The sequence below is a fragment of the Salvia miltiorrhiza genome, unplaced genomic scaffold (genome assembly GCF_028751815.1).
Source record: "Salvia miltiorrhiza cultivar Shanhuang (shh) unplaced genomic scaffold, IMPLAD_Smil_shh original_scaffold_381, whole genome shotgun sequence".
Classification (NCBI taxonomy): Eukaryota; Viridiplantae; Streptophyta; class Magnoliopsida; order Lamiales; family Lamiaceae; genus Salvia; species Salvia miltiorrhiza.
The window spans coordinates 119,277-132,905 of NW_026651537.1; the positions used below are offsets into that span (position 1 = coordinate 119,277).

At 39.8% G+C, this 13,629-nt stretch overlaps 1 protein-coding gene across 2 annotated transcripts; it reads left to right on the forward strand.

Annotated features, from left to right (window-relative positions):
• The first annotated feature begins 10,565 nt into the window (after positions 1-10,565).
• LOC131004340 (probable membrane-associated kinase regulator 2) lies at positions 10,566-12,286 on the forward strand. 2 transcript variants are annotated; one of them, XM_057930985.1, is made up of 2 exons: positions 10,566-11,838; positions 11,963-12,286. In XM_057930985.1, the coding sequence occupies exons 1-2, from the start codon at positions 10,665-10,667 to the stop codon at positions 12,067-12,069; spliced, it is 1,281 nt and encodes a 426-aa protein (XP_057786968.1). In that variant the 5' UTR covers positions 10,566-10,664; the 3' UTR covers positions 12,070-12,286. The 2 variants fall into 2 exon arrangements, with proteins under 2 accessions (XP_057786968.1, XP_057786967.1); XM_057930984.1 differs by having other exon boundaries at positions 10,568-11,838; positions 11,930-12,286.
• Positions 12,287-13,629: the final 1,343 nt, after the last annotated feature.

Here is a 13,629-nt window from a genome sequence, read left to right on the forward strand (position 1 = left end):
GCTCTGGCGAGGATGCCAGAGCAGACTAGGCTTCCAGCTCTGGCTCGACAGCCAGAGCAGAGGAGAGAGCCAGCTCTGGCTTGGCAGCCAGAGCAGAGGAGAAGGATGACAGAGCAGAGGAGAGCGCCAGAGTTGATAAGGCCAGAGCAGAAACTTCACAAATCAAGTACGCCATATCAACCACCGAAGCCCAGCCCGCCTCTGCCACCATCAATTGTTGATCCAACCCAACCATTACCAAAGAAAGAAGATCCAGGGAGTTTCATTATTGGTATTGGCTTGGGTCGAGCTGGAGAATTCACGGGCATGTTAGACTTGGGTGCGGCAGTCAATTTGATGCCGTATGCTATTTTTCAGAAATTGGGCAGGAAGGAAGAGGAGCTTAAAAGCACGAAAACAAGACTTCAATTAACTGATGGGGCAAATTGTAGCACTCGTGGTATGTTAAAAGATGTTGAAGTCATGGTGACAGGAATCACGGTGCTAGCCGATTTTGTGGTGCTCGAGGCAGGGCATGGCATTATAGGAAAGAATGGGCAACTTGTTCTACTTGGTCGGCCTTTTATGGCTACTACCCAGACGCGCATTGATGTGGGTTCTGGAACTTTGAGCATGGCCGAGTCTGGTAGATCGGTAACATTCTCCGTTTTTAATAACAAGCCTATTATTTCTAACTCTTCAAAGCATATCTGTTCTCTTGTGGAGATTGCTGACCAGGAGGAAGAAGTAGAAATTTTCAGAGCTAACTGTCTTTCGCCAGCTCTGCCTATTCCGCCAGCGCTGACTACTCCAGCTATGCCCATTTTGCCAGCGCTGACTACTTCAGCCCTGCCGCTGGAGGACAGAGCAGAAATTTTACCGCCAGCGCTGACGAGCTCAGCTCTGAACAGCACCCCAGCTCAGAACAGCACGTACCAGAATTGTGCTAAGGAGAAACTGATGTGCACCAGCCCGGAAGATGACATAATTATATAGGATTTTCTTGATAATTTGCAGGATGAGGAAGCCATTGAAGATCAATTTTTGACCAAGCTTCCACTCGACATTAATGCAGAGCAAGAAGTATCAACTAAAGTGAAAGCGGATGCAACCGTTGAGGAAGAATGGGCTGATGTGCTGAACTGCATAGATGGTGTCGTGCAAGGAGTGCAAGGTGTAATGCTCTTAGAGGAGAAGAAAGAAGGAAGCTCTCGATCTAGTTCATGGTTCGAGAGAATGATGAACGCAATGAGCTCTGCTTGCTCATTAAGAGGACCCGCAGCTGAACTGGAGGATGATGTGCTTTCACGAGGACTAATTCAGCTGACGTTTCATAGCGATTTTGGTTAAGAGATTCTCTACGTCGGGCTAGCGACTCTAAAACTAGCGCTTGGTGGGAGGCAACCCACCGTGGTTTTGTTTTTGTTTTTTGTTTTTCTTGTTCTTTGTTTTCCGTTTTTGTTTTGTCTTTCCTAAGTTTTGGTTGCTTGCGCGGATACTTTGATGTGGTGTTCATGTTTTGACTTCAGCGCTGTAGTTCTAACTCTGTCGACAGCGCAGCCGCGCCAACGCGTCTCTGCACTTTTCCGCGCTGCACTTCTCCGCACTGTACTTTTCCACGCTACACTTCTCCGCGCTGCTCTGCCAGCGCTAATCTGATTCAGCGTGGCCACTCTTCACTCTGCCACAGACCGCAAATTCCCCTCTTCACCACCTCGCACGATGCTTCAGTTTCTCCATGCCGATAATCAGGGACATTTTCTCAACTCTTCTTATCTCTTTTGTGCCCTGAGGACATGGCATGCTTTAAGTGTGGGGGGTGTTTTATTGCGCATATGCTTTCAATTGGGCGAAATTGATTTTTCTATGCTTAGTTTTTGGTCTCGAATCTGGCTAATTTTTATGAATTTGTGGAAGAGAAGATGGTTTTCGATGAGAATTTCGGGTTTGTGTTTGTTTGGTGGTTATTCTTGTTTTACTCTTGATATATGTTTCTTGATTGTGCAAAGAATTTGAGTTTTGTTGCAACATGCTTATAAGTTAGTAAAACGTGATTTGTCCGGTAGATGCTAGAAGGAGTGTTGTCATTGTGATTGCCTACGATCGTATCTTATCTGTGAAAATGTTGGACGAATTGCCAACTTCAAAATTCAAAATCGCCAGCTCTGAAACATCTGGCCTGTTCTGAAATGTGATACTCCGCTAGTCTAACTATGAGCATGAGAAACCACGTGAAAAGACTTTGGATTACATCCAAATGGTTTTTATTTCATGAATTATGGCTCAACTGTCGAAAATCTTAAACACACAAAGTGTGAAAAATGGTGATATTGATTATAAAGGCGATCACATTAGGGAATTCACTTCTAGCGGAGAATTGGGTCTGATCGAATTACTTACATTACTCTTTTGTTGCTTCTTAAACTTTGAGTTACTTGCATGATCGAGAGATATGTGTTGATTGTAAAATTTTGAATTCACTTTGAGAATGTTTGGATGGAAATTAGCATTGTTGAAATCAATCTCTTCCTAGGATTCATATGGATTTTGCTTGAGGACAAGCAAAAGGCTAAGTGTGGGGGGGTTGATTTATGTTTAATTGTTCTAATTTTAGGGGTTTGCATGTGCATATTTTAAGTTAAATCTTCTGGAAATTGGTGCGTTTTATGGTCTATTTTATGCTTTGCAGGAGATTTAGGTTTTCGAGATGAAGAGTGCAAATTTTGGAGAGTTTGGGCTAAGAATCATGTTTTTGTGCATACTCTGGCATGTAAGAGAAGCAAAGCCCCGCTTGCCAGAGCAGCGAAATGGGAAGCCAGAGAAATGCCCCAGCGCCAGAGGAATCGAAGCGAGCGAGGAAGCGCCAGAGGAATCGAAGCGAGTGAGGAAGCGCCAGAGGAATCGAAGCGAGCGCGGAAGCGCCAGAGAAATCACTTCGCTGCTGGAATCATAAGTGAAGAGGAATCAAACGCCAGAGAAATCACCATTTCTCTGGAGTCAGCGAAATCAAGAAGCCAGTGTAGCCAAGTAATTACCAGAGGAGTCAGGAGTCAGAGCAGAGGGGATAGAAGTCCATTACAGCGGAATCGAATAGCCAGAGAAATCACCATTCCTCTGGCGAAAGCCAGAGCGGAAGCCATTCCGCTGGCGACCCATTCCGCTGGCGAGAGCCGCGATTTCCGCTAGGGTGGAGATGACTTCCAGAGCGTGCATCACAGCTGGACTTACCTTCCTTTGCACGATTCTATTCCTTTTAGAGTCCGGTTTTGCATGGCAACTTTTATGGTGATCCAGAAGGATTTGAAGTCTATAAATAGGGCCATACTTTTCATTGTAAAACATCAATCCCTTGCCCTAGTTTTAGACGCCATCTTGAGATCTGTTGGCATCCGAAGCTTAGGTTTATTGCTTTCATAGTTCTATTTTCGATTTCTGTTCTAGTTAATTTAGTATAGTTCTTTAAATTCAAGTGTAGTTTAGTTTAGCTTAGTTTTGTTTCGAAGATTGGAATTGAGTGACAGCAGTTTCATCTTTGCGACGTTTTACGGTATTTCGGTATTTAATTTAATTTACTTGCTTTCATGTTTATGCTTTCCTTTAGATTTTGCTTTTACTTATGCTTTCTTTAAATTCTGCAAATTTACTTATGCGATTTTATGATGCTTTCTTTAAATTATGCAATTTAGTTTCTGCCTAGTTAGATTATATTAGAAGTTTTAATTAAAGTTATTTAAATTTGATTTGCCTAATTAATTCTTTACTTTAAGTTCATTTAATTCTTGCCTAGTGTTTAATAGTTTCACGCCTAGATAATTTTAAGATTAAGTTTTTAGTTAAGTTTAAATTACAAGCGTTAGTTAATAATTCATTTTCGCCTAGTTAAGTTTAAATTCATGTTAATTTACTTTCCATGTGTTAGTTTAAAAATCTGAAGTTTACAGCTTTCTTGTGACATAATTAAAAGCCCTTAAAGATCTTCCTTGAGAGATGACACTGGGTCAACTTACCATCACTAGAATGTCCTTGTCCTATTGCAAGTCAAACTAGAGGTGTTCTAGGTTGAGTCATGACTGTGAGTGGGTTGGACTCTGATTTTCTTCTGGAAAGATGAATCTATCTTCTTCATCAGAATCCAGTGACCCCATCTCAAGTCCGTTGATTCCTCGAAAGTATGTATGAACAGAATCCAGTGACACCAAAAAATTCTTGTTGTGAATTCAACTGTGTAGGGTTTAGGGTTTAGGGTTTAGGGTTTAGGTTTTAAGGTTTAAGGTTTAGGGTTTAGAGTGTGTTAGGTCCTGAGGGTCTCGAATAGGTGTATGGGGGGGGGAATACACCTATGGGCTATTTTTGAACAATCCTCAATCAGAGGGATCTCAGTCAGAGATCAAAACGAAACTTTGCATGCAAACAAAGACACTTGTTTTACTGAAAACAGTTTTGACCAAACAGGGTTGACGACTGATACTGAAAGTTCTTCAGTAAAGAGTTATCAGTTAAGTTGCTGGAACTTAACTGATGCAAGTAAGGGCTTCAATCGAGTTTGCTAAAACAGAGATGATAACACTCTTCCTGACTATCAGAAGATAGATCAGTCAGACTGATATCATACGCAGCGGAAATTAAACTTAGTTTCGTAATAGCCTCGGTGGAGCAAGTTGTTGGTTATGGTTTCTCTTTGCAGTTAGTCAGTGTTCAGTTTTATCAAATGAAATAACACAAGTAGGAATGTAAAACTGAAAACAGTAAACAACACAAAGACTTTTATGTGGTTCAGAAAAACCCTTTCCTACATCCACGGTTGGTTGATCAGACCAACAATCCACTCCGCAAGTGCTTAACAGGTGCACTGCAAACCAAACCGTGTGCTTGCCGGGTGCACACAACCGTACACTAAAGAAAACCCTTCTTCAATACCCACGCTTCACTCGCGTCGGATTTCTCTTGCTTAACACAACCCGTGCTAAGACTCTCAGAGACAGAAAACCCTTCTGACCTCCGAAACACTCAAAACACTCTTATGGGGGGGAGGTTTGAATGAGTGCCAACTATACTTACAAAGAACAAGTTCTTTAAAGCAAGTTTGACCTTTGGCTTCTGGGTGAACAGAGTTTTGCCTAAGGTCTAAGAAAATGTATGTAATCAGCAGTGACTGATTTTAGCTTTGGAATTCTCTTCTTCGATTCAAGCTTTGGGGAGTTTAAGCTTAAGGCTGAGTAGCAATTTCGGCAGAGCTTCAGCTTATGTCGTTGAATCGGTGAAGGTTGAAGTGATCCTCGAGCGCTATTTGTAGGAGAACTCTTGAATAGATTCGTTGGCGTAAATCATCCTCAAGATTTCTTCCGTTGGAGAGCAATTCGAATTTGGGCTGAGGCTTCAATCTTCGAGGTTCCTTGTCTGGGTGGAAACGGCTCTCTTTGATGGACAGGAGATGTGACGTCTCTAAAAAGTAACCACCAGATAGGAATGGCCTCTGCAGAGATAAGATCCTGAGATCTCTGCATTTAATGCGGCTGTACTTTGTGAGTACGTGGCTTCCTCTGAACGTTGGAAGATCAGTCCGAGGATGAATATTCAACTGATACTTGACTTTAGTATCAGTCCATTGCGCGCATTAAGTAATCAGTCTTCAACTGATTCTTCAACTGATACTTCAGTTGGTATCTGCAGTCTTCAGTCTTCAGTCCTTCGTTCTTCAGTCTTCAGTCTTCAGTCTTCGACACCGCAAGCTAAACTAGAAACGAACTCTAACACTTGAGTTCAAAAACGATTCTAGTCTATTACAGTTAAGTCCTATGAATTTTGGTATCATCAAAACAAGGGTTAGGATATTCCACAAGGTTCCCAACAGAGTTGGTTTAGGGTTTAGGTTTTAGGGTTTAAGGTTTAGAGTGGGTTTACAGTTTAGGGTTTAGGTTTTAATTAGGGTTTAGAGTGGATTTAGGGTTTAGGGTTTAGAGTGGGCTTAGGCTTGTGAATTCACAATCAAAAAATTCTTGTTGTGAATTCGACTGTTTAAGGTTCAGGGTTTAGGGTTTATGGTTTAGAGTGAGTTTAGGGTTTAGGGTTTAGATAGGATTTAGGGTTTACGGTTGTGAACTAAATTTTCGTTGTGAATTCGACTGGTTTTGAATTCACAACCAAAAAAAACTTATTGTGAATTAAATTTAGGTTGTGAATTCGACTGGTTGTGAATTCACAACCAAAATAATCTGGTTGTGAATTAAATTTTAATTGTGAATTCGACTAGTTGTGAATTCACAAACAAAAAATTCTGATTGTAAATTCGACTGGTTGTGAATTCACAACAAAAAAAAATTGGTTGTGAATTCACACTTGTTGTGAATTGCGGGATTTTTTAAAGGGGTGATGTTTAAAGGGTAAAATGAAGTGGACATGTTTAATGTGAAGGGTATTTTGGTAACACTGGCCATTTTTTAATATTTTTATCTTAGTGGACAATTTTTAATTTTACAATATGAAAGTGGCCATTTTAAAAATCCACTCAAATATTTTTCCGACATAAAAGTAAGGACGGAAACGAGCCCGATCCGTAATTAACAACATCTCTTGGATATCATCTCGACATATTTTAAGGTTATGAATATATGATATTGTATATTGAAGTAGGCTTTAAATGATTTAATAGGTACTAGATATATCAATAATACGAGTGTTTTGTACTGGTGACCACTCGAAAAGAACTTCAAGGTTAAGCATGCTTAACTTAGAGCACAACTAAGATGGGTGACCGATTGGAAGTTCGTCTAACTTATGCAATATTGTATAATATACAATAAAATAAATAAAATAAATAAATAAATTAATTAATTAATTAAAAAATATTACCGGAGGCAAGACGCCGCCGCTAAATATCGGCGGCGATGTGCCGTCGGTAATACTTTGACCAAGTCCGGCGAGAGTGCCACCGCCGTCCGGTCAACATTACCGACGGCGGTGGTGCCGCCGCTAATTAGCGGTGGCCTTGCCGTCGGTATTTCTCCAGCAATTATCTGCCGTTGAACGGTGACAATACTGATGGCGACACCGCCGTTAATTGCCGGTGGCAATCGGACGCCGCCGATAATCGACTTACCGACGATGAAGTCGCCGGTGGCAACTCCCCATCGGTAACGCCGCCGATAATGTAATTTGTTGCTGCCATGTCCCTATTACCAACGGGAAATGCTGTCTGTAATCTCCCATTTTTTTTGTAGTGAATAACACCCTTTGGAAGCGGTAAGCGGGTTTCTCCTCCATTTCCACCTCTTCAATTTCTGGAACGAAGATCTCTGGCGCCAAAGTCTCTAGTACCACCATCCAACTACCATCTGCAAGATAATCGGGAAATCATCGGTGCGATCTGAAGATAGCGAATTTAGAACTCAGCCATCGCTCAGAGAATCCATTTCGACGGAATCGACCATTACGAGGTCGGAATCCATTGAAATGGGTGTGGGGGTTGTTGTATCCATCGCGGTGGCGAAGGTACAGAGGTGGGTTGCGGTATGACTCAACCTAAAACACCTCTAGATTGACTTGCAATAGGACAATGACACTCTAGCAATGGTAAGTTGATCCAAAGTCATCTCTCAAGGAAGATCTTAAAGGGCTTCTCATTGTATCACAAGAAAGCGGTAAAGAATGATTAAAAACTGTAAAATTAAACTAAAGCTTGGATTTAAAACTTAACTTAAAACTTAAACTTAGAATTAACTAGGCGGAAAAGAATTAAACTAATGCTTGTAAATAAAACTTAACTTGAAATTAAATTTAAGAATTAACTAGGCAGAAAAGAACAAAGCGTATATACTCATGCAAAAATAAACCATTAAAACCCTAGGCACAATTAAACGAAACATAAATACGAAGCAGAAATAAACTATTAAACCTAGGCAGAATTAAAAGCATAAAGTAAAGGCGAGTTGAATTTAAACGCTACGAGGCTAAGAATTTAAATAACTTTAATTAAAAGCTTCTAATCTAATCTAACATAAACGAAATTGCATAATTGAAAGCAAAACATAATTTAAGTAGAAACTAATAAATAAACGTAATTAATAAATACCGAAATCGTCTCGAGAAGAAAATCTGTCACTTGATTACAACTCTAAACGAAGAACTAACTAAAACTAAATTGAAAACTAACTTAGAATAAAAACTCGAAACTAAAGAACTATGAAAAATGAGAATTAAACTAAAGTTTGTTTTGATTGCCTAAGGTCGAAGCTATTCTTGATCCGAAGGCTAAAGGATTCTTTCTCATGATGAACGTCAAACCCTTTATATAGACTGCCTTTTCATCAAACCCTAATGTCAATCAAGAACGGCCCAGCCAAACTGGGCCTAAGAGATAAGCATCAAGGCAGGCGTGCGCGCACAAGAGAATGCAATGAATAACTTGTTCGGCAAGTCATGGCGGCTCTAGCGAGTCATGGCAGAGCTGGAAAGTCAGCTCTGTAGAAGTAGTCAGCTCTGGATAATGAGATTGCCAGCTCTGGAACAGTGTTGGCGTAGGTAGCTCTAGAGATGGTCAGCTCTGGAGTTTTGGTCAGTACTGGAATTCAGCTCTGGCTTGGGATTGTTAGCTCTGGCTCTGGCACGGGAAATCCACTCTAACGAATAGACTTCAGCTCTGTCAGTTCTGGCGCGGCAGTAGAGTATGCGCCGTCAGCGCTGGCACCACTTTGAGCCTAAAAAAGCAATTTCTGATCCAAAAACTCGAACAAAGCATTCTTTCTCCTATTATATCAGAATCTCCTACAAAGCATTAAACAAACCATAAACGCACCAACTTCCAGATATTTAACTCAAATTTAGCACAATCGAACCCCCAAATTAAGAACAATTAGGCATAAATCACGGTACATAGGGGAGAAACTGCGAAAAATGGAAAAGAAAATAGTGGCTAGGGTTTGGGAGAGGAAATTCGCCGCTAGAGAGAGAAAGAGAGGTGGAATGGATGTGAGTAAAATGAAAAAAAAAAAAAAGGATCATAGTTTCTTTAATTAAGTTAAGGAGTATATCTCCCTTAAATATAAGTTAATACTCCCCTAATTATTTCTAATTTAAGACTGAGTCTATTTTAATGAGATATTCTAAAAAGAAAAATGAGCCTATTAGAGTAGGATGAATGAAGTAAACTTTATAATCCAACGTGTTAATCCAAAATTGAATGTTTAAAGTTAGGGTTGAAAATTTATATAGACAAATTAACCTGATTAAATCAAACTGAAAATAACTTGAAATCGTATGAACTATCCCAATTAACATCCCTAGGGGATTAAGGTTCAATCACAATCGTACCCCTTCCCTAACTCATCAAAAAAGAAAAGGAACAATTTACGTATTCAAATTAGAAGTATCTTACTTTGTTTCTCAATCATTAATTAGTATACATTAATAAGAGTTGATACAAATTTTAGCAGATCTGTTTGCACGACTTTAAAATTAATTGATATCAATTATCAAATTATAAAAGAGGACTCTAAAATCTAGCTAGGTTAATAATACTCCATCCGTCCGCGATATCGTTTCCATATTTGCTATTTCGGTCCGTCCGCGATATCGTTTCCAGTTCCATTTATAGAAATAGGGTCCACAAACTTCTACTCACAAGAATAGTGGGACCCAAGCTCCACTTACTACAATATTCACTACTATCCACCACTTTTCTTAAAACTCGTGTCGTCCACAATGTGGAAACGATATCGCGGATGGTGGGAGTATTACATAATAGGTTCTATAACTACTCCCTCCGTCCCATGAAGCAAGACCAAGTTTTCTTTTTTGTCTGTCCCATGAAGCAAGACCAATTTCTAAAAATAGCAAAAAAGAATACCATTTTATTCACTTTTTTTATTTTTTCACCTACCACACTTAACACACAAAATAACAATTTCTTAATTTTCGTTTCGAAAAGAATTGGGTGTTGTTTAATGGGACGGAGAGAGTATTATATATCAAGAAAATCCAAATTTACTAGAATCGCTCAAGTATGAGAAATGACAAGGCATAGTGAGCACACTATTTATTGCGCATAGTAAACTTGATTCAAACTAGTCGTGTAGTTAGCTGACAAGGTCTAAAAATTCAGTGATGAATTGTGTCTCTGGAGTTTGGACTTTGGAGCCTTCTACAGTTGTATTGTATGTACATCATCGGCCGTTGATTGACGAGTTTGATCGTGCGTCAGAGATTCATCTTCAGTTAGCTAGTTGGCTTCTTCATACATTCATATTTTTATTTGTATTTAAAATACAAAATAATTTAATATTTATATAGATTTTTATTTAATAATAATATTTCAAATTCTTTATAATTATGATAAAATCCATTCTCTTATATCTCTTATTTAAATTCATAAGTTATACTGTTATATGTGTGCCACGAATAAAAGTATACTTGATATACAGAAATTAGTTTATGAAAAATTATCTCATTCTTTCCTCGTCTAATTAATTACTTGGGCCGGTAGTCAAGAAGTTTTTTAGTCCAAAACCTCAAACGAATTAAAATCGGAGTCAAAATTGACATTATAACATTAATATCCGAAATTTGATGTATTTATTAATGAGAAAGTCGTATGATTCAACAAATTCATCGATTTTGCTTAACAGCCCCCACTTTTATTATCAGCCCTTGCCACCCTTCTCTCTCTCTTCTCTCTCCTGGCTCTACCAACCATGGAAGCCTTCAGTTTACTCAAGTACTGGCGCGCCGGTGGCGGCGGCGGCCCCGGTGGAGCCACCGCCACCGCCTTCACCGCCGCAAAGGCCACCACTAAAACCATCGTCGACGGTGCCGCCGCCGCCGGCGTCAGCCCTTACTCCTCCGAAAGCGAAGACGGCCCCTATTTCGACCTCGAATTCGCCCTACCTGACCACGAGAGCGACACCGACGAACAAGAACAAACCACCGCGGAATTACATGAAAACGACGTCGTCAAAACAGAAGACGAAACTGAAAGCGAAGAAATTTCGGTGCACGAAAACGACGACGAGGAAGAAGAGGAAGATGAAGCGGAGCTCAAATTTTCTCTCACTAGCAATGAGTGTCCGGATCAGAACGCCGCGCTCTCTCCCTCAGACGACCTATTTTTCAAAGGGGATTTGGTGACGATTGAGCCTTCCAGCATTCTGCTCAACGGCTCCGAAGAAGAGAACCCCAAATTCCCCGTTTTTCTCGGGAAATCCGCCTCCAAATTCCGTGTGCTTCTCCTCAAGCTGAAGAAATCGAAATCCGTCAATGGCGAGAATCCGGAGACGCCTGACAGTTCCGGCACGCCGCCGAAGATTGCAGAGAGAGAAAATCAGGGGAAAACAACGAGCGGGAAATTCTTCGTGAAATTCAAGGTTGAAGAAGCGCCGCCGCTCGTGAATCTGTTCTCGAGGGACAACAGCTCGAAGGAAATTCACGGAAAAGCGCCGACGAAACAGAGCTGCGGCGGCGGCGGCGTTGAAGATTCGGAGGCGAACTCGGTCTCAGATGAGAGGAAGCTCTCCAAAGAAGTGATGAATAAGTATTTAAAAATGGTGAAACCCTTCTACATTCGCGTCTCGAAGCGTTATGTCGAGAAACTAAAGTTCCCCGGCGGCGGCGGCGGCGGCTCCAAGGGCTGCGCCGCCGCTCTGTCGCCCGAGGGCAATGTGAAGAATTCTCAGCAGAAGCAAGGGAAGAATCTGCAAGCAGGGCTGAAAGTTGTGCGGAAGCACTTGGGCAAAAGCCGGTCGGCCTCCGCCTCCGCCGCCGCCGCCGCGCCGCCAGCCTCCGACCGCCGCGACGACTCGCTGCTGCAGCTGCAGGATGGGATTCAAGGCGCCATTTTGCACTGCAAGAAATCATTCAATGCCTCTAGAGGTATTTTTTTTTCTCTTTTAATTTCCATTTTCTTGAAAATTTTTGAATTAAATAAGTAGTAATTAGAAATAAAAAAATAATAATTGTGCAGATGTTGATTCATCTTCAATATTATGCCGTTCAGTGAGTGATCCATCGCACGAGAAGTGTGTAACGCTGCCAAAATTCTCGAGGGCTTCGTCGTCAACCTCCGGATCAGAAGCTAAGAAAAGTGGATTAGATAATATTTAGGGAATCAAATAAAAATAATAATGATTGTAAGTAAATGTATTTTATTTTAGTATTTTTATTGATAAAGAGAGAAACTAGTGTAGGTCAAAGTGCTAGGGCCGAAAAAAGAGCACTTAGATTATGGTCTTTTCTTGATTTTGGTTGCTTCGATCTGAGTGCTTCAAATTGGAGCATGGCAAATGACTGACGAATGAGTAATGCATTATTACTTGAGCTTTGTTTCTTTGTAAAAAGTTAAGCCTTCTTCTTACAACGTTAAAAATTGCTACTACTTTACTCCACTCGCTCAGCTTTATGCAAACTATTCAAATTTGCAATTTTCCCAGAAATTAAAAAGCCTCACATTTAAAAAATCACGTAATTATACTCTTAATTAGTCGTCGAAATAATGAAGATGGGAAATGTGTGTTGTGAGGATTAATGAAGAAAAAATGTGTATGAATGAAAGGAAAAAAAAAAAAAAAGGAAAAGTGAAAGGGGGCGGTGAAATGTGGTCTGAGGGGGTGGGGAAAAGGGGAGACAGGGACTTGCACAACAGTAGTAAAGTTTATAGCTTTCTTGGGCACTTTGATTTACAATGTAATATTTTTATCAAAGGAAGAGAATTTGGGCAATAAAGTTTTAAGTTTGATAGAGATGTGAAAAATGAAAATTGTTTGTTTTGGGTGAAAGATATGGTAAACTGATGAGATTCTTGCTTTCTTGTACCTCGCAATGTGTGTCATTTCAGTCCAATTGCATATTTGTCGCATGCAACTATGTAAGCAGTTGCCAAAAATTTGGATTGTTTTTTTTTTTTTTTTTTTTTTTGAGATAATGGTTTATTATTGTTATGGTTATTATTGAAGAAGAAGAAGAAGAAAAAAGGCGATGGCTTTACCCTATCCTTTAGAAGGAGATATATAGTCACACTTACACTCGGGCCGGGTTGGGCCACAGTTTTATGGCCCGAAAAATTTTGGAACCGGCCCGATTTGAATATATTCTCACTTTGTCCCATGGAGTCGGGTTAGATACGAGAGTTTGACAGCTCCAATCATATTTGAAGAATTAATGTTCCAATGAATTTTAATATATATTTGATGTTGAATCATCTATTGGGACAACATGAATTATAAAATAATTTCAAATGTTCAATCTTACTATAGTAATAGAAATGCATAAAGGTTGAAATAAATAAACTAGCATCAATTAGTTAAGTGCAATTTAATAGTGTCAAGCTCAAAAACGACTTATTTGGCATATTCTTTTAAGTTAAATTGGAGCTCAACTTGACTTATGATGAATCTTACAAGTGACTCCGACTTTATTTATAAAACAATTTAATTTTCGAATTAATCAAGTACATTGTGAGTGATAATTACTAGTTAAATTAAGTAGGTTGATTGAACAACAGTACTTGTTTCTTTTCAGCGCTATGAATATCTCTTCTTACCAAACAGACCTGAAAAGGCAACAGATTTTCCCTTACTCTTTATCTTTTGGCGACTTTTTTAATTTTGCTGTAATATCTCTATTTTTTTCTTTTCTTTTTTTACTTAAAAAACAATTGTTGTAATA